Raw genomic sequence first — 21007 nt, 5'->3', positions numbered from 1 at the left:
ACCAAAAACCATAATGAGATCTCAATTTGCCATGCATATATTTCTATATTTACATAACCCATGCAACTTGGGTTGCCTTGGAGCAGAACTCGCGACTTCCAATGCAGAATACACGTAGCCCTGCTTAAGCTGAATGTATCCATAATGGGGCAAGCAGACGTATTTCTTTTAGAAAGGAAGGAATTTAGAGAAAGAAGGGGAACAGTGATCTGGAGATTGATCACTCTCTGGGAGACCAAACATGTAGCCCTTCCCATGTATGCACAACCTGCATCTTCTAAAAGAAACATAGGAAGATACCCTTGAAATATGATGTCTTGGACCCAATCCTATCTAGGCTATATTGTGCGAAATGCACAGTAGAGATGAAATAGTAAAATATCCCCGCCCCCCTGCAATCTCCACCCTAGGTGGTACCATGCTTAAGCTAACAACCAGGAGAGAAATATCCCAGGCTTAGTTCCTAGCAATACAGAGTGGGCCCAGTGTTAACTGTGACAGATTTAAGTTCTGCAAGTTAGCCAGCTCTTTCCCTGTCCACCACTAATAAAAGAGAAGACCAGCTTGCAGTCTCGGCCCCAATCTGATTTATCACAGCCTATGGGCAACAACAATGGGCAACTTTGCATGTTACTACTTTAGCCCATACCCCGTTTGAAGTCATGGCAGGCCTCATTTGGATGTTGTGAATACCACAGATGAAAGATTACAGATGATAAAACTCCAATATAGACTTGAACAACAGATTGTTGTGCCATTTATGCAAACAAGCTGCACCACAAACTTGAACAGCCAAAGGAAGGCTGGGGGGTGGGGAACTGTCCCGTTCCAAACAAGCACCCAATGCATTTAATCCTAAGAAACTACCATCCTTCTACTAAAAAAGAAAGAAAGAAAGGTAGGTAGGTAGGTGTGTACTGTGTTGGCTATAACCCCAATAGGAATAATGACATTTCTGTCCTTAAGGAAACATCCTCATCTATAGTCACTTCCAGCTTCCCTATCTGAAATGTGCAGGTTTCTTTAGTACCGTTTTGTTGCTCTTGCGAGGGCAAACCATGACTGATGGGCTCCATAAATTGAAGCTTATAGGCAGCTTGAGTGCCTCATTATTGCTTGAAGTAATTTGCACACATCTGTGCACTCATCTAACCACACCCAGAGGTCCTTATTTTGCTCATTTGGGCCCTGCTGTACTCTGTGCATGCACACACATCTACCCCTTTACCCTGCGCTAGGCACTAAGGCCAGCTACTCAATGACTATCCTTCATTTACATAAACAAACATGCCCCTCATTTATAAACTTGCTCGAGTCTCAGAGGTGATCTTTGCATGGCATTAGAGCTTCCTTATGGAAGCTATACATAAATATATGCTAATGTACTGCAGAATAAAAAAGCAATTTGCCTGCCAATAGTGAACTGAGTGAAACAACAAACTTGCCCTCTAATATCTAGAATGCAATCTAGGTTTTAATTATCTTGGCCAAGACAAAGATTATGTATGTATGTATGTATGCATGTATGTATATATGGAAAGGAAAGGTTCCTCTTGTGCAAGCACCGAGTCATTACTGACCCCTAGAGGGATGCCGTTTTTCCTCGGCATTTTCCTGGCAGACTGTATAGTGGGGTGGTTTGCCATTGCCTTCCCCAGTCCTAACTACCTTTCCCCCAGCAAGCTGGGTACTCATTTTACCAACCTCGGAAAGATGGAGGGCTGAGTTGACCTGAGCCGGCTACCTGAGAACCAGCTTCCATTGGGATCGAACTCAGGTTGTGGGGAGAGTTTCAGTTGCATTACTGCCGCCTACCACTCTGCGCCACACGAGGCTCACGTGTGTGTGTGTGTGTGTGTGTGTGTATATATATATATATATATATAAATAAAAAAGAGAATGCAAATTTACAGGTCCCCATTGCTTGATAAGAGGATAAAGAATGGTAAACGTGGCAGTTTTAGTCCTTAGTTAGGGGGAAAACGCAGTCCTGACAAAATACTTCTTGCAGCGACAGTGCAAAGTAATCTAGGAAATCTGCTTGGGCAATAGCAGTTATTTATCTTAGGAAAATTAGAAATAAAATATAAAGAACACCTATTTGAAATTTTCTGAGTTTCTCAGAAATTAATGGCAGTTCACAATCATGCACAGTTATGATGCTGACCAAATTTGAGAATACAAAAAAAAAAGCAACCATAAGGAATAGATATACCAATATTATTGGCAGAAGTTTGGACTAATTAGTTTAGGGTGTTTTAGGAGAACACTAAAAGGTGCTTTCAGAAGCTATGCAAACCATGCCTTTTTGTTGCAAAAGGGCATGAATGACTGATGCAGCATGTAAAAGAACATGTAGTTCCTCACAACATGGCTATTTAATTTGCACGACCTGGTAGAGAATGTTCCTGTTCTTGTGAACCCACAGGCATTGGAACAGTCCAGACATGTCATGAGTTGCTCCACACTGTGCAGGGCGAGGTGGGTGTCCTCACACCCCCTTGGTTCCTTGTGGCAATCCATGCAAGGGTTTTCTTTCCCAGCTGCTGTACTTGCACAAATTGTGGCAAAGAGGTTCTCACTATATCTGAGGACACACTGTGGCTCAAATGTTACATCCTCTGAGTGGCAGCATTCCTGGGGAACTTTGGGCTCTCTACATGGATCATGTGCTTTCTTGCTGGAGGCAGTTTCTTTCTCCACATACTAAAAATGGCTAGGGTGGCATTTAAGTGTGAGAAAAACATTCACATCTGGTACACTCAATTCGTACGACATCATTGCGCAGAGGCAGGAAATTCAAAACAGCAATCTAAGTGTTTGATGTGGAAGTGCTCCAGTTTTTACTAGAAGAGCAATGTGGTAAGAATGGATCCAATAAATACCATTGAAAACTCTTATGGCCTGGAAATGATTGGACTATTTTACCGCATGAGTTAAATCAAGATTCTTCAGAGGTTAATGGCAGCTCATACCTACTTCTGTTGCACATGTTACCAACCACCTCACCATCTCCCGCCGCCGCCAATTCAACGTTGACAACGTCATGCGCATCACCTATTCAAAAAGATGAATATTTTATGGAGGTGTAGGGTATTTTTAAGGTATTAGTTCCAAGTAGCCAAGTGCTATGGCCACTATAGCATCTAATCAAGGAGGTTTATCAGGAATGGATGAACTCATTTATACTCATAACCAGCTTATCTCAAAATCTTCTGGCAAGTATCATCATTACATAAAGGAAATCCCCATAGAGGACAAAACGAATTCTCTTATTTTTGTATACCCCCTCAATTACTTTCTTACACTCAGCTTATTCTCTAGCTTGACCCCTCTAATTTTACTCTATGACAATTTCCTAGTAATTTTCACTATCTGTTAGGGAACCAAAGGAAACACAGTAATTGAGTTGCTGGGTAAGAGAAAGGAAATGCAACTAACACCACAACTCTAAGCAGGGGTTGCCACAACAGCTATTTTCCTTTGACAGACTTCACTAGACAGCATTGATCGTCTAGATGTTTGCTTGTTGGAAAGAAGGTTGGGACATTCCTCCAACAGTGAAGTCATACCACTCACGTGCACAGTGCCACCATCTGAAATGCCCACAAAACCAATCAACAAAGGCAGAGTACCTACCCCAACAGAATAACCTGTTAAAAGGGTCAAAATCAATAGAACTGTGTGCAGTAGCTATAATGTTCCACATACCATACACTACTGAAACATTAGGTACAGCTTATGCCATTTTTTAAAGCCCCATTTCCCATAATTAAGAACTTAATGTAGAGAACAGACCATTTTAAAAGAAAAGTCTGGGATCTGGGTTTCTAAAGCACTGCCTCCTCTCACATGAACCTGACCAAACGTTATAATATTCTGAGGCCTTTTTTCCAGTTGTGGTACCCTATATATGTGGTATGCCCTCTATAGGAAGGCTTGTCTGGCACCATACTTGATATTCTTTCAGCACAAGGGGAAGACCTTTTTATTTGCTTAGGGCTAGGCCTTCCAGCAGTTACCTAGCTGGTTTTGACTGATGGTGTTTATGGACTTTATTGCTCTCACCTATTTTTGTTTAACTGCTGAGTTAAACATAAATTCTACATAAAATTACTTTGTACTTTAATTTTTAGCTGTATTGAGCTTTGTACATGGAAAGAGGACAAATAAACGCCTCAAATAATAGAATACAACCCATAGCGTTATATAAAAAGGTCACTTCAAATGGTATATTATATCAATGATATACTCTTTATGCAATATCAACATCCTTTATCTGTATGGAAATATGTTATGGATCAATGATATCAACCTGTGTACCTGTAATTTCAAACATCATCTCATACACTATATATTTTAAGTGCTTGTGAAGCTGAAGCCATAGAACTGACTAGGGAAGGGGTGCAGAACCTCTTTGAGCCTGCGGGCCTAATTCAACTTCAGAGAAGCTCTCGGGGGCTGCATTCCAGTAGTGGGCAGGGCTAAAGGGGCAAGGCCAAAATATACCAGCATATTGCAGATTAAAGCACTTACTGCCAGTAACTAAGCCTTAGGAGAGGCATTTCAGTCTTTTAGGATGGGGAAAAACTGCACATAAACTGGGAAACCACCAAATGATTGGTGGTTGGGGGAAGGGGTGGGGACACCTGTGGAATCACAAAGGGCTGGATTTGGCCTGAGATTCTGCCCTGCCTGAACTAAAGCCTAATGCAAGAAAATATAATCTAGACTAATGCATTCTAGAGCAGCAATTCTTAAATTCTGCTACATTGCAGACTACTGTTCTAGTTTGCTTGTTCTTTCCAGACCACCACATTTGATTATATGGTCACTGTGTGGATGGCTTCTGAAGAACTCAACACTTTCTGTATTCTGATGCCTCCTGAATTCTAGTCTCCCCACTGGCATCACACACACAAACCTAGCAATACCTACTTGTTACCTAGCAATATTTAATCTACTCCTTCACTCTGTGCATTTAGTACAGCTGCATCCAACTACACAAAGAGCTGAACTTTAATTTGGCATTTGCCACTGCTACTTTGGAAGAGTCCTTTGGTGTTTTAGTCTGTTTTGACTATGTGTCCTATGAACCACCTATAGGTCACTGTATTAACATAAGAACAGCCATACTGGATCAGACCAAGGGTCCATCTAGTCCAACTTTCTGTTTACACAGTGGCCAGCCAGCTTTCGACTAGGAAACCACAAGCAGAACATGAGTGCAACAGCACCCTTCCACCCATGTTCCCCAGCAACTGGTATATATATAGGCATACTGCCTCTGGTACTGGAGGTAGCACATGAGAGACTTGATACCACACAGTGGTCTTCAGGTGGGGGAAAGCTGTCCATACTTCAAGGACTGGGTATTTCACTGATCTAATTCTAATTCTAGATCAGTCTAGAAGCAAAGTGCAAGAGCAGCTGCATGATTTATACGTGCTTTGTCAATCAGACTGTGTACTGCTTTGCTGCCAAGAATACAAGGTATCTTATTATATGTTCCCAGTCTTTGACAGCAACTTCTAACAGCAGAAAGCCTTTAAAAATACCTCAAAAGGAAAGGAATAAATATGTGGGATTTAATCCAACTAGTGTCCCTCCACTGGAGGGTTTCTGTCAGTGGAACAAGGAGGGGTAATTTCCCATCCCCTCCATGCCTTCCAATGTGATTTGGAGGGTTGGAGATGCTCCGGAGTAGATCTGGTGGGTGAGGGGGGGTGCTAGTGGAAACACACTAGTTGGATTACACCCCCGTCCTTTAACTCCCACTCTGCCCACCATCTTGCACAGCAGTAGAATGACAAGATCTCATTGACCCTTTATTGGTAGGAAATGTTCAGTTTAAAATGAACTGGGCTGAGAATGCATGTACAGAACTGATTAAGGATTTATGGTCTCTTACTGCAACACTAAAATTGCATCAAATAGAAAAATACCTGAAGACCCAACTCCAAAGAGACTTTCAAAAGGGTGATATCCGGCAGACTGTCCATAAGTGTTGCTATTTTAAATGCATCCTGGGCAAGCTTGAAGATGTGCGATGAGGAGTGAATGTTTTTCTGGATAGATTCTAACACTGTTTCAAGCCTTCGGACATCACCTGCAAGGTCAGCCAAAAAACCTGCATAAACACTACCACTAGTGACAGGAACACTACAGTGTGCCATCACTGAGGCCAGCCAAAGTTTCAGAAGTGCACATGTGACCAAAGGAGAGGTTAACAGCAGAATTGTTTGGAAGACTACCTCAGTGTATAAACCCCTTAACATTCTTTTCACATGTTTTCCATTTCTAAAAGCATACACATCTATGAATCAAAATAAACCTGCCCATACATCTTAACTGAAGATGCTCTCCAGGTGATCTACAGAGCCACATGACTAGCAAGTGATGTGTTTAGACATGTTTTATTTAGTACTGCTTCAACTAATCACAACATCTAATTATCTGAGCAACCTTTATTCTAAGTATGCAATTGTCTGGTTCAGATGTAGTGCTGGACCAGCTTTCCCTAACCCAGCACCCTCCAGATGTTTTGTAGTACACCTCCTATCATCCCCAGTCAGCACAACCATGTTGGCTGGGGATGATGGGAATTGTAGCTCTGAATACATATGGAGGGTACCAGGTTGGAGAAGGCTGGTTTAGGAAAACAAGCCAACTTCATAAACTAGGGTTTGTGAAGTTGGCTTATTCTCCTAAACCATAATTAAGTCCCACCCACTTGGTCTGGGTTCGGACATAATAAGGCAGGATTAGTCCAAAAAAGAAATCAAAGTTTCTGATCTCCTTGTGGCTATACCAGAGGAGGAGAGGAGAAGGGGGAACTGACAAGCCAGAGGCATGTTCATGCAACACTAAACCCAGTTTAGTGTTATGTCGAAATGAGACGAATATCAACTCATGTATACTCGTCAACTAAAAATAGGTATCTGCTTAATTGCCAGTACTGTACCTTTGGCTGCAGTTAGCATAGTTGATGCCAACTCACACTGCTGAGATTCAATGTGACTTAGGGTGAACCAACGGGGATACCGGTTTGGAACAACTGATGCAATGTGATGTGGACGAGACATATCTCCTGATGGAGCTGTGGATTCCAATACTAGTAACCTGTAAATGGGAAACACACTCTAATTTATCATGCAATTATAGCCATGAAATAAGTTTTGTCTTCTACAAAACTCAGCAATATTCAGACACTGGCCAGATGGTTTGCCATTATAAGAATGAGCCTGCATAAACCTCAGACTCACGCACTGCCCCTTCTCTCTCCTCCTTCACATGCAAGAAAAGATCAAAAACTTCCATTTTTGAAGCAAGGGCAGGTCCCTGTTACATCAGAACAAATAATACTTTCCACAAATGGTTGAAACAAACCAGGACCAGGCCATGGTTCGATCATCCTTGTTTCTTTCAACTAACCACAGTTAAAACAAAAACATAGTTCCTCAGTTTGGAAGAAGCAGGGAACTGTGGGCAGTTCAAAATCAAAAGCTTTTGATCTCCTCCTCTTGCCCATGGCGGGGGGGGGGGGGAGTGTGTGAGCCCATTGTTGGTACTTATAATGACAAACAATTGCTTGCTGTTATGTCTGAACGAGGTCATCAGCTTTAGAAGTATTTGTTTCTCTTATGAACCTTTTTCTCCAGCTATGACAGATGAAATCCTTTAACATAATTAAGAAACCTAGAACTTCTATAAAACAGATTCTCCATGGTATGATTTTGAGTAACTGTATTTCAATAAAGGTGTGAAAAAAAGAATTAAAAGTGACCAAGTGGGGAAACCATTTTTCCCCAGATTTTTATTATTGTTGCAATTCTTCTAGTGGGAAAACTGAAAGTTTTGGGAATTAAAAAGAAATGTATGCAATATTTTCTTTTTTCAGAATGATGAAACACAGTTTAAGTAGCAATTTAAAATACTAAAACAGCCAAACTCCCAATCCAATATTCAAAGGTAGTGAAGTTAGCAATTACAGTACTGCTACTGTAACAAGCAAGTGATATGGCATCTGCCAAGCATATCGTGCCTGTCAGGTAGTGGAAAGGCCTTTATATAATACAGCCTATCTCCTCTTGCTTCTTACTTGCCTCCTATTCATTTTCTGCATCATGGAAAAACTAATGGATGTCTGTGCACACGCACACACATGCGCACGCATGAGAGTTGAGAAGCGTCTTTCAGTTCGTGAAAACCTTCCATTTTCCAGGTCCATGAATCATAGAACAAAGATTCTGATTAGAGAAAGAAATGCTGCTAATATTTAATGATACATAATATAAAATATAAATAAAAACACTGGGTCAGGATAGCTACTTCACAGCTACTATGACACTTGTAACTTGATCCTGTGCATGCTTATTAAGAAGCTAGTCCCACCAAATACATAGGGGTCGCTTCCAATTAAGTGTGTATAGGGCTGAAACCTGTGAATATTGATATACTAATATCCAAGTTGATCCCACTCCTTATTTTCTGTACTCGAAAATTATGGGTTTCTTCTGTGTCTGCAACATAATGCTGATGTGTATATAATGTTCCCTAGATTAGACAAAACTGTTTACTATAGAATTGGTTCAGTTTTCAACTTCTGTTTTCTTCTCCTGCCTTCCCAAATGGCAAAAACTATGCACACTTTGATATCTTAGAATGCAGCAGCTTTTAGCTCCATCTCTGGGTATGTTTGCAATCATTGTTTGATAAAACTAGGGCATTTATTACTTTTGTATTTCATAAAGATACCAAGCATTACACTTACCTTTATGAAACATAGTTATATACAATGACCCGGTTTGCACATGACAGTGGCAAATCATGGGTTAAATTGTAGTGTGAACCTGGACATCTTGGGTTGTTCTTGAATAAACAACACAAAGTTAAGCTACAAGAACCCACAAACAACCTAAAGTGTCTGGATTCACATGTCATGTAACGACCTACTACTGGGCCTATCAGAGAGGTTGATTATACAAAGCGGAAGCAGCTTGTCATGGCATGCAACCTGGCTAATCTTGGGTTAATTAACCCACAACTTGCTGCCGTTATGTGCAAATGGGCCTATTATCTTCCATGTTCTTAAAAGTTCCTATTTTACAAAAATAGTACCGCTTATATTTATACTTTTCCTAAAAATCCAGAAAGCCTCATATGTGGGCACCTAAGAACTTCCACATGAACAATGTGGTTTCAGCACGTTGGTCTTGCAGTGCTTTGGATACTGTCCGCAGGGTTCCCAGATTGTCAGAGATGTGGGAGGCTGCAGCAGGACACTTAGCTTCAGAAAAGACTTCCATTTTATTTATTTACGTGGAATAAATATTCACCACCTAACCAAGGTTTGCTGGATGGTTTACAGTAAAGCAATAATAATAAATAGTAGTAAAATAGGAACAGAACCCTTTCAATTCCATCATAACTTTGTATAAGTGGTACCAGTGCCAACTGCAATAGAGCTTTAATAATTACTCAGGCCCAACAGCTTGAACATAGGGGGATAGTGCAATGTTCAATAAATCTTGGTTTTTAAAATCATGGAATATCAGATCATGCACTGTTATAAGAGAACAAGCTCTGAATGCCACTGAAAACATTTCACTTCATCATGGAGATTTGAATGGGTTTGTCCTTATTCTCTCTGGTGATAGAAAGGCTGGGACAACTGGAGTTTCAGCAGTATTGGTGGGGGGCGAGGGGAGAAAGGACAGGACAAACATGCAGTGTTTAAGTATTTGCAAACTAATGGACATTACTCTAGAAGCCATTCTGGAGCCATTTTCATTTATTTTTTGCTTGCAAAGGCAAAACCTTGGTGCAAAATAACCCTATGCAGGATGGAAAGTGGATACGGAAGCAAACCTACGTATTGTTGGTTTGGAAAGGTGGTTGGAAAGGTTACAACAGAAATGGTTTGCCCTAAGCTGATAAGTTACAAAGTTATTTCTCCTCCTCCTACAGATCTATTATTAGAAGGGACTACACTGTAGTATACTTGAATGAAAATAGGATGGCGAGTTTGTTTTTGCACATGAACTCCCCACCATGATGATTCAGAGCAGCCTCAACATTTGAAAGGTCAAAGAGGTATTGAAGTTGGAAAAGGAATGTCAACAAGCAGAATCCACTCTGTTCTGTGTGTGCGCGTGTGTATGCGCGCATGTGTGTGTGGTGTTTTGGCTCCACCTCAGAACCTGACATCAGAAGCTTCAAGTTCTGCAGTAATGTTTTAACGGTTACTCAGCCAGAATAGACTGAAAAACAGTCAGAACATTCACAATAGTTTGGAGGACTAAGTCATTTCGGGGACGTGGATGTCATGACTCAGAGAGGAGAGCAAAACATGGAAAAAAGTTTGAAGTTGTCTTGCCTCCCAACCTCTGTTTTCAAGGTACTGAAACAGCTCAAGCTGAAGATGGCCTTTAGGGCTACCCAAACTGTCAGCTGAGATGATCAGAAAAGCTCTACAGCAGGGGTAGGCAACCGTTTTGGGCCGTGGGCACATTTGGCAACTTCAGAAACTGTCCTGGGCATCACCACAAAATGGCTGCCATGGGAGATGTGGCAAAGGTCATGTAACCTGCTCAAAAGACAGAGTACAAGGCAGAGGTGGTCTCTTGAGCCCCAACACACTAAACAATTCCTTTGAACCCACAGTTCTCAGCCCTAACAGAAACCTATTTCACAGGAATCCCAGCTGCTGGAAAGAAAATGTGTTAATAAAAAAAAAGAAGTGGGAGGGGTAGAGCACCTTGGTGGGTGCCAAGAAAGGTGTCCAAGGTGTATTGGTGCCCACAAAACACACTGCCTACTCCTGCTCCTGAAAATTGGCTTGTTTGGAGAAATTTGAACTAGAGAATTGAGAGCCAGGTGCTAAAGAATCTGGGTTGAGTAATGGGTTCAATAACGGACTGGATGAGGGTGAGCAGGCTGAAGTTAAACTGAGACAAGATGGAGGTCTTGTTGATCAGTAGAAAGCCTGACTCGGGGATTGAATTTCTGGAAGGGATTGTGCTCCTGCTGGAGGATCAGGTTTGCAGCTTGCGAGTGCTCCTTCATCCTATGCTGTCCCTGGATTTTCAGGTGGTAGCAAGGCCTGTGTTTGCATAATTATGCTTGGTGTGCGATCTTTCCTTAATTGGACTGACATGGCAACAGTTACCCATGCCTTATTACATCATGCTCAGACTATTGCAATGTGCTCTCCATCGCGCTACCCCTGAAGAGTGTCTGGGAACTGACACTGAGCAGGGAGTTGGACTTGATGGTCTTGTAGACCCCTTCCAACCCTACTATTCTATAATTCTATGATACACCTGTCTTGAAAGACCTGCACTGGTTGCCAATTTCTTTCTGGGCTCAGTTCAAGGTGTTGGTGTTAATCTTTAAAACCCTAAATACCCTAAATACCTTAGGGCTTTGCTCTCTAAGGGACCACCTGTTGCCTGTGTTGCCCCCAAACTATGGAATGTGCTCCCTCAAGAACTACGATTGCACCCCCCCAAGGCCTTTAGAAAAGTGTAAAGACACATCTTTTTAATTTACTCTTTTAGAAGGTGTAGTTTTAAATGTTAAAGTTTTTACTGTTTTTAATGTTCTTATTTTTATTGTTGCAAGGTTTTATTGTGTCTGGCATTCTAATGCTATGTATCTATGACACAAGAGTGTGTCCACATCAACACCTCCCTCCCACAATGCAGCGGCCTCCTGCAGCCAAGATTAATTTAGCAAAAATATTACGGAATTAACACAACCTCACAATGTTAATTCTGTTTTGCGTATCATGGACACGCAAGCTTACATAGTATAAGAAATTGCAAGGAGAGATGACAGGGAATGGGAATGTGTCACGTTCAGAAGGCAGTTTTATTTCATAATGAATCCATGCAATTTTGTCGGGATGTTTATTTCAAACATCTGAGAAAGAAAATGCAAAAGAACCATTAAATGTAGGGTTGCTCCCAGATCCTTTGCCTAACTATGCTTTTCTGCAATGTGGCAATCCTTGCTATGCGAGTCCAGAGACATCATAATGATTTCTGTAAGCAGTACCAATATTGTAATGTTAATAAGAGGAAAACCTTTTGTTTACAGAGTCAACGCCGATGTGGCAAGAGTCGGATAGAGCTGGACCTGCCTTGCAGCGGGGCATATGAAATACTGCATGACTGCTTCACCATATATTTTTGTCACTAGCCAAGTCACAACAACCTAAGATTCCACCCCACCCCCCATAATCAGCTTGTCATAGATTGCTTTACTGTGTACTCATCTGCCCAGCTGTAAGGCAGATACTGACCTGCCCACAGAAGCAACCAAGGCTGTCAATCAGAGCAAAATTTGGGAGGGCGGGGGGAGAGACAATGAAATAGCATATTGCCCAACAGGTGAGTGCCAGGCTCCTTTACAGTGTTAACATCGATGTGGAGGCTCAACGCTTGGACTGCAGGCAGCCATGAGAGATCAGAGATCCACATCCCAACATCCTATGTGAATTCTGGGGTGCAGCTCTGGTATTTTGCAATATAGCTGTTTGGGGCATCAAAGTAACCCAGAGCAGACCAGAATGCCCCACAACCCAAATCTCATTGAATCATATCAGCACAGATGTGAGAGCCAGGCCTGAGACCAGGGCAGTGTGTGTCAGCAGGGCAGTTCTGTATATTCTTACCATTTGGACGACACTTCAGCCCTTTTCTTCTGCCCTCAATGAGCTGCTGACTCTTTGATTTAGAAGCCTGTTAAGTAACCTCAAGCATTTCCAGGCTGCGTGTAAACAGTGATTCCAGAGAAGCACAGAGGAACACAGAAAGTGGTACTGGGAATCCTGTTTCCTGAAACTCTCGAGTTTGGTGTTTTTTTCCCTAAAGCAAGTTCCTAGCCCATATGTCTGTGAAGTTATGCTTGGGGGAAAGTGTGCAAGCAATGCCTGCTATGATCTCTGGCTTCTGAATAAGATCTCCTGTAGTTGGAGCCTGAGCTCCAGTGTCCTGCATAGCTCTTTACCCTTCCTGACAAGCAAAATAGTTTTTAAAACAGCAAAGTATATAATGCAAAATAAAGAGGAATTGTGCAAAGTTTGCTTAATTTGCATAATTTATAGGAGTTTGTGGAACTCTTGCTCTTCTTGGCACAGAATCTGGACAGCCTGATCACATATGTACGTGTGTGTGTGTGTGTGTGTGTGTATGCGCACAGAATACTCAGCCCTCAACATGGATGCCTCAGCTTTAGTGGACAGTTTCTTGGATCAAACAGAAGTGCATCACTTAGGTGAACCAGATGAGGCCCATTTCTCTCCACCCCACCCTTGTTTGGTAGTTGTGCTCCTGCAGGGTTTCCTTCTTGATACATAAGCTGTACTGGTCATGCTCACAGCTGCCCAGAGTAAGCTCAGTTTAAACTAGAAGACTCCCTTGGGGCAGGCCTAGCACATTTGTACTGAAAGCAAAGGGGGGACTATTAGCTATTTTAATGCCATGACACACCTCATTTACTTCCAATTTTCTATCCGAGTATGCCCAAAGATGGCTGGTAATGAGGCAGACAAAAGAACTGGACTGGACCATGCAGCAGCACAATTCTTATACAGAAGTTATCCTCCCCCCACTGCCCAACCGAGAAACAAAGCTATGAGAAGACAGAAGGGGTTTCAGATTAAACAGCCCTGCAGAACAGACTAAACAGATTACAGTTTAGGGATTTACTACCAACAATGATAAACACAACAGAGTGCTTCAGAAGCCTTTCCACAGAATCCCTAGAGTTGCAAGGAGAAAAAGTTGCCATTGTTTTCTAGGCAGTTCTGTGTTCACAAGACTGAAGCATATACTTGAAAAGGAGACAATCTACAAAGGCAATTCTCCCAAGCGTTATTTATTACTACATCACAAACTCAGATTTGGCCTTTGGTGTGAAGCACATCAAATACCCTTTTTAGACAGACGAAAGTCAGAGTTATCTCTGAATTTCACTGTGTCTTCTGGGGGTGAGATTCAAGTAGCAACTTTGAACTGCTTGTGTCAGAAGGCATATATATATATATATATATATATATATACACACACACACACATACACACACACACACACGCACGCACGCATGCACGCACGCAGACACACTGTTCATGAGGTCTCCATTAGGAATCACAGAAGTTAGAGAAGAACATTTTAAAATTAACTCATGCTATGCAATTTGTGTGTTAAATCGGGTGCCAACCTCTGTTCCGCTAATGCATTCAAAATCCCGTTCCTTAAATCAGTATGGTGGCTCTTACTCTTTCACTTGTTCATGCAACTTATATCCCACCCTATGGACAAATACACCCTCAGGATTGCTTACAAAAATATCTAACACAACTTCCTAACTTTCATTTAAAATGCAAATTGCCACAACCAACTAGAAATATACAGTTATATGATGCATGTCTATGACATGCATCGTATATCAGGATCACTCTTGAAGAGACTTTCCTAAAAATAGAAGACTTGCCAGCCTTCTAAAAGTCAAAGGAGCTTACCTGGTGAACCCCTTTAGAGATGGGAGTCCCACAACAGAAGGTACCACCACAGAACAGGTCTTGCTCCTTGTCACCACCATTTTTCACCTTGGAAGGACGAGGTGTCTGGAGCAAGGCCTCCCCCCGATGGCCTTAGGGATTGAGGGGGGCTCATATTGTTGACTGGGGTTTTTGCTTTCTTTCTAAATGAGTTTAAGGGCACGTACCGCATTGCTCTCAGTGCAGTTTTGTATGCTAGGTCAGCATCATGAGGTAGGAGAGAGGTGAAAAGATACTTGGCAAATGTGTGCATTGGAACACTCTCTCGATGGATGATTTCACCTAGACCGCTATAGGGTCCAGCTACAAGGGAAGGGGTGGGGGAAGAAAAAACATAAAGCCTTATAAATAATGCTGCAGCAGTTTTACTGTACATAAAATCAAAAGTACTAAAAATCTGTCTAGAAATATTGGAATAAACCCTGCAAAAAATAAGCACTCACAGTGAAGAGAAATAAATGCTCTGGTGAGGGGTCCTAAGTAATGTCCATTACTAACAGAAAATGGTGGTGATAACTATATTTTACTGAAGCAAATAAGATGGACTGGCTATAGTTTTTCGTGTTGGATTCAAAGAGCCCAGAGCTTAAGCAACATTTGTTAAGAGTTTCTAGATCAGGAATGTATTTGAAAGGAAACTATTTGCTAGTGCAGAGTCTTCAATAGCTGTAGTATTATTATTATTATTATTATTATTATTATTATTATTATTATTATTATTATTTATTGCATTTATACCCCGCCTTTTTTCCCTTGCAAGGAACCCAAGGCGGCTTACATTATCCTCCTCCTTTCCATTTTATCCTCACAACAACAACCCTGTGAGGTGGGTTGGGCTGAAAGTCTGTGACTGGCCCAAAGTCACCCAGTGAGCTTCCATGGCCATGTGGGGACTAGAACCCGGATCTCCCAGCTCCTAGTCCAACACTCTTGCCACTACACCACACTGGCTGTATCACTAGAACGTGAAGTTTTTTCAGAAACTGGTACAGAAATTACTTCCATGTTGTACATGTTAGGCTACGTTGTTATGAAATTGGCCCTTGCCCCCATCTACACACAAGTAGCAAAAGCTTGGGGCAAGAGGGAGGAAGCACAGACTAGAAAGCACTTCAGCCATGCCACATCATCAAGCCAGCAAGTCTGAAGTGCCACCCTCGGATGTAGTCAAATGACACAACACTGGTAAGCTTATTACCTAAGGAGGGACAAGGAGGGAGGGAGGGAGGGAGGGAGGGAAGGGGTGTGTGTGCACGCGCGTGCGTGTGCGTGCGCCTCATCACAAGATGTTCCTGACCTGAAAAGTGGCTTTCACAGATTTTTTCGAGGTCTGCTACCAGCGTTCCTCTAACTGAAGATACAGGGAATTGCATCTCAGATCCTATGCATGTGCTCTACTATGGAGGCACAGACAGCAGTATTCATGGGGCATGGCTGTACCCACCTAACTCTCCTCCCCCAGTTTAGACAGTAAACATGTAGGCTGGGAATGGCCCAGGTCATAGCTTGGCAGCAGTTAACAGGATTTGCATGCAAAAGGCCTCAAGTTCAGTTCCTGGCATCTCCAGGTAGGGCTGGGAAAAACTCCTGTCTTACACTCTCCAGAGCCACTGCCAGCCAGCGTGGGCTGAGCTAAATGGACCACTGGCTGGATTTGGTATAAGGCAGCTTCCTATGAATCCTATTTTAAATAGAAAGTGGATATCATCAGCTACAGAACTGGATTCTATGAACATACCAAAGTCCTGCAAGACTTGTCCTTTGTTTACCCTAATAATCCCATTACCATTCATTTGACTTTATAGAACCTGAGGAACCCCCTGAAAGAAAGCTAAAACCAGGAAAATCCACCCTTTAATGCAAAGAAGTTGATGAGAGGTACCACAGGAATGTTGAAAAATGCTACAGAAAATGCAAGCACTGTTCTTTAAAGATTCCCCTAATGCTGATAAATAGCATCATATTGATGCTAACAGAAAACCAAAAATGTTTTCTCCCCCAAGAAGGATCAGATTTTTTATCATTACAATGACATCTCAAATACCACAACTTTTAAACAGACAAAAGCTGTTTTGCATTTGGATGATTTTATGTGTGTGCGCGCGCGCGTGCGTGTTTGTATTTGACCAAATTATTTTATAATAATGGTATTTTATTTATCTTCTGCTTAGTGTTACATTAATGCTGATTTTTGTGCTATTTTCTTGTTATTTTAATAATTTGGATTTTTTGTCACTGTTTTAGTATTTTGGTCTTACATATGTAAACTGCATCGTGAGGGTAGACAGCCTGAACACTGGGACAGAAATCTAAAAAATAATAACTGATAATTCCACCAGTGGCTTTAGTGGCAGTTGTTGTTTACTACATTTACCAATTGTAAGTACTTTAAGATTATTTTAATACAACCACCAAATAATAACTTCAGTAGCAACAAACACAGGCCTTGAGGCATTGCACTGCTAAAAATGATGCTTGGCCAATCTTAGGGATTCTCTGCAGCACCAGTACAAACCAGCCCCAATTATGGCTCTGGCTCTGAACTGTTCGCTTTTTGTCTGCCTGTGAAAGACATACTGACTTTGAAGGGCAATACAGATGCACACATGTGCATTTGTTTAACTTGAATTTTTATGATTTAAAATCTGTTCATGATGTGACAACGCACTTCAGCTTTTCTCTTGCAAAGTTTCAGGTACAAGTATCAGAGTATCATTTCCAGCTTAGGCTGACACTGTGCTTTTATATGTGAAAGTTCACTAATAATAAAGCTACTTTGGATCACTACCAAGATCGCCAAGGTGTGTGAACTGAAATATGGCGAAAGTCAGGGGTGTTGAATCTCTTTCAGCCCAAAGGCCAAATTCCACTTCGGAAAAGCTGTTGGGGGCCACATTCTGGTAGTGGTTGGGGTCAAAGGCAAATGGTGTGGGGACAAAGGCAAAATACCAGCATGTTTGAGCTGAAAGCTTTTATGGCCAGTAACTAAGCTTTAGGAGAAGCATTTCAACCTTTCAGAATGGGGAAGGAACTGCACAGAAGCCAGAAAAGCACCAAATGATGGGCAGCCAGGGAAAAGGCATGTAGCCTGGGGAAGGGGGCGTGGTCATCTGGGGAACACAGGAGGGCTGGCTTTGGCCCCCAGGCCTGAGATTCTGAAGCCCTGGCATAAGCAATCTTAACTGGGTCAGTTGAATGGCTGTGTAGGGGAAGTGTAATTTATTTCATACGTTTACAAAGTTTCTCTGGAAAGTGTGTTGGTGGCAGCAAGTGGTGTATTTATTAACTTGCCACCAGAGGGCAACTTAGCATTCAGTGTCCTTATAAGCTAGGCTGAATTGGCCAGAACACACTAGGAGAAATACAAAACATTTTAATTCACCTAGTGCAGAGATAAGATCCTCCATGCATTCCATCAATGCAATATTTAAGCATAGTAGATTGGGAGTTGACGGAAGATCTATACCCAGCCATTAGATTCCTAACAGCCTGGTCATTACCAGCTAAGCCATACTCCACAAGAGTACCTGGTCTTTGTATCAGAAACTGTTCAAAGAAGTGGTTACCATCAATAGTCAACTACCTTCTAATAGGAAGACTGCTTGCTTTTGGAAAATCTTCACCAGCGTGTCATCCAGTTCTATTTCCTGTAGCTTGGAAATTATCTGTTCTTCATTCCGACAAACTTTCTCTTGTGCATACAAGCCGTCGGGCATTATTCGCTGCTGCCCAAGTCCTATCAATGCCACTTCCACTGCTAGTGTTAAGTAAGATTCCCCTTCTTCTAAGAATTTATGGGCAGGCAGATGATAGTACTCCAGAGATTTGCACTGGCCCATGTTCTCTAGAACAAAAATTACACAAGGAAAACCATCAAGCCACTCAAAATACTTTACCTGCAGTTGCACGCCTTATTTCTGACTGTTCTCTTGTATCATTTGCAAGCTCCCCACAAAGTTTCATAAAGATAACCACCCCATCAATTTTCACTGACTTTTACCATAAGCTACATGACAGGACAGAAAAACCTGGAGTGATCAGAATGGGAAGTTTATCACTATTTTTTTCCAACAGCATTCACAATGCTATTTATCAAGAGTTTGTGTGGCAGAGTGGCCAAGAGGGTGAGTCATGAATCAGAAAGTACCTGGTTCAAACTTGGCTTCTGCCATAAACTCACTAGGTAGCCTTCAGCAAACTACTCTCGCTTAGCCTCAGTCCCTCTCATCTGCAATATGGGGGATAACCATACTGGCTATCTTATAAGTGCTCTGAACACTTGAAAGTGCTATGCAAATGTTATTATTATTAATAATACCACCAATACTACTACTACTACCAATGTCAATAATAAAAGATCACATGCTTTGCGTGCAGAAGACCCCAGGTTCAATCCCTGGCATCTCCAGTTGAAAAAGGGCCAGGTAGTAGGAACTGGGAAATCCTCAGCGTGAGTACTTAAACTGCCCAGTCAGAGGAGACAATACTAGTTAGGTGAACCAATGGTCGGACTAGTTATAAGGCAGCTTTATATGTTCTGACAGTAGAGTAAGATTAAAACAGTGACTACACACAATTTCCCTCCCAGAAACATTTTCAACACTCCTATTTCAATGTTTAAATCATAATAGTTCTAAAGCTAGTTTTCTTAGTTAAAATTCAAAGAGAAAACACAACATCCTTTAAAATGCTTCCATACGGTTGACATATAACCACATTTTACCTGTGAAGTCTGAGAACACATGGAAACTCTCATCATCCACCCTACAGGCTTCCATAAGGCTACTGAAAAGGGTGCCAATTGGGTCCAATGGGTGCCCAACCCAGCCTTCCAGGTTAGTTATAGAGGTTATTCCTTTGTGGAGAAGTTCTACATCAGAAAAACAAACAAACACACAGCCTTATTGATCATACAGTGCTTTTAATGTGCAAAGTGGCCTCCATTTTTTTCTTTATCTTTCTGATTTTCCTGATAGGGAAACAGAGGCTAGCAGTGACTTATCCACCACCAGTGAGTGACCACAGATGAGCTAGAATTTGAATTCAGATCTCCCAAACAGAAGTTTGGTGCCTCCATATAGTATATTCCAGCCAGTATATTCCAGAAGGCTCAATACAGGTTTTCATTCACCAAGACGCAGCAATGCCAACAACAGAAGAAACTTGACTGAACACAGCTTTTCCTAGCAGAGAAGACCCACTGTGTTCAGTTTTCCCCTCTCAGTAATGAAGTGGAACACAAAGCCAGTTGTACTTTGAACATCTATAAGAATGAGCTATTTCTCATTGCCTATCATGAGAAGCCATGGATTAAAACTGCCTACCCTGCAGTCAATGAAAGACTCCTTGATAATAAGCTATCCAAACTCTTGATAATAAGCTATCCAAACTCTCTAGGGTCATTGCTGATGAGTTTATAAACAGGAAGCACACAAGAGATATCTATTTTCGTTTCCTCGCCTTAAAGAAAAGGGAACACTATTTTAACCAAGTCAATCCCATGGAACTGAAATAAAAACACAAACCAAAGTATTTCACAAGACAACTTTTAAAACATGGATGGGAAATATGTGTCCCGCCAGATGACCTTGGACTGCAACTCTCATCATCCCTCACCATTGGCTATGCTGGCTAGAGCTGACAGGAGTTGCAGTATGGAAGATGATATGTTCCCAACCTTTGTTTTTAAAGAACTAGTTAGCTTGAAAGGAACAGATCCATTATGGGTAGGGTTCACTGTCAGTGGTTGGCAAAAGGGCACCTGCTGGGGACCATGGAACAGCAGGGAGCTCACTGCCAAGTGGAAAGAATAAGGGCATGGAACAAATAAGTCCAGGCCTACTGCTTCTCTCCCCTCATCAGGAAAAAGGAGAAATTCTTTCCACCAGCCCATGTCACCTACATGTCACTCTCTGACAGGGGCCTCTACAGCAAACTGGAGTTTAATCCTCATGCACTCTTTAGGCCCTGCCAGCACCAACGAAAAGGTGTCCTTGCAGCATTGTTCCAGGTGCCCTTGAAGTCTTCCATTTCCCAGTGGGGACAGTCAGCTATAGCACTTATATTTGGCATCACAGGGAAGGGAAGTGGTGGTGGAAGCAACAGCAGCCTGCATGGAATAGTGACAGGCAACCCTGCAGGTAAGTCATCCAGGGCAGGTAGCTCCTATAGGTTTCTTGCCTGAGGCCCAGAAAAACCTATGCAGGCTGTATTTTATTTGGCAACAATCATAGGATAAACACAATTTCTGCAGACCAGACAACTGAAGTAAAGGTGTATCAGCAGCAAGCTAGACACACCCAGTTTTCCTTCCTGATGAGAGCAAGGTCCCAAAAGAATAAATTTAGGATTGCACTTCTACACAAATATTTGCCCCATGTATATTTCTTACAAGTTTTTGGTGAATAAAACACTAACTTTTCTAAGTTAAAATTGACAGGG

The 21007-nt window shown here is 41.9% G+C and overlaps 1 protein-coding gene across 1 annotated transcript in view; it reads right to left on the bottom strand.

The window, feature by feature from the left end:
- ZSWIM6 (zinc finger SWIM-type containing 6) overlaps positions 1-21007 on the bottom strand; it is a 115426-nt gene that overhangs the window by 1868 nt on the left and 92551 nt on the right. Inside the window, exons 8-13 of the mRNA XM_084833298.1 lie at positions 19290-19436; positions 18150-18410; positions 14734-14869; positions 6965-7122; positions 5946-6109; positions 2976-3057 (exon numbers count right to left, since the gene is read on the bottom strand). Coding sequence (XP_084689424.1) covers positions 2976-3057; positions 5946-6109; positions 6965-7122; positions 14734-14869; positions 18150-18410; positions 19290-19436 — 948 coding nt within the window. The remainder of the gene's footprint in view (positions 1-2975; positions 3058-5945; positions 6110-6964; positions 7123-14733; positions 14870-18149; positions 18411-19289; positions 19437-21007) is intronic.

This window comes from Heloderma suspectum, chromosome 2, assembly GCF_057233095.1.
Source record: "Heloderma suspectum isolate Gila_16-S chromosome 2, 16-S_ref, whole genome shotgun sequence".
NCBI lineage: Eukaryota > Metazoa > Chordata > Lepidosauria > Squamata > Helodermatidae > Heloderma > Heloderma suspectum.
The sequence above is the reverse complement of the archived record's forward strand: the minus strand, read 5'-3'. Positions and strand labels throughout refer to the sequence as shown.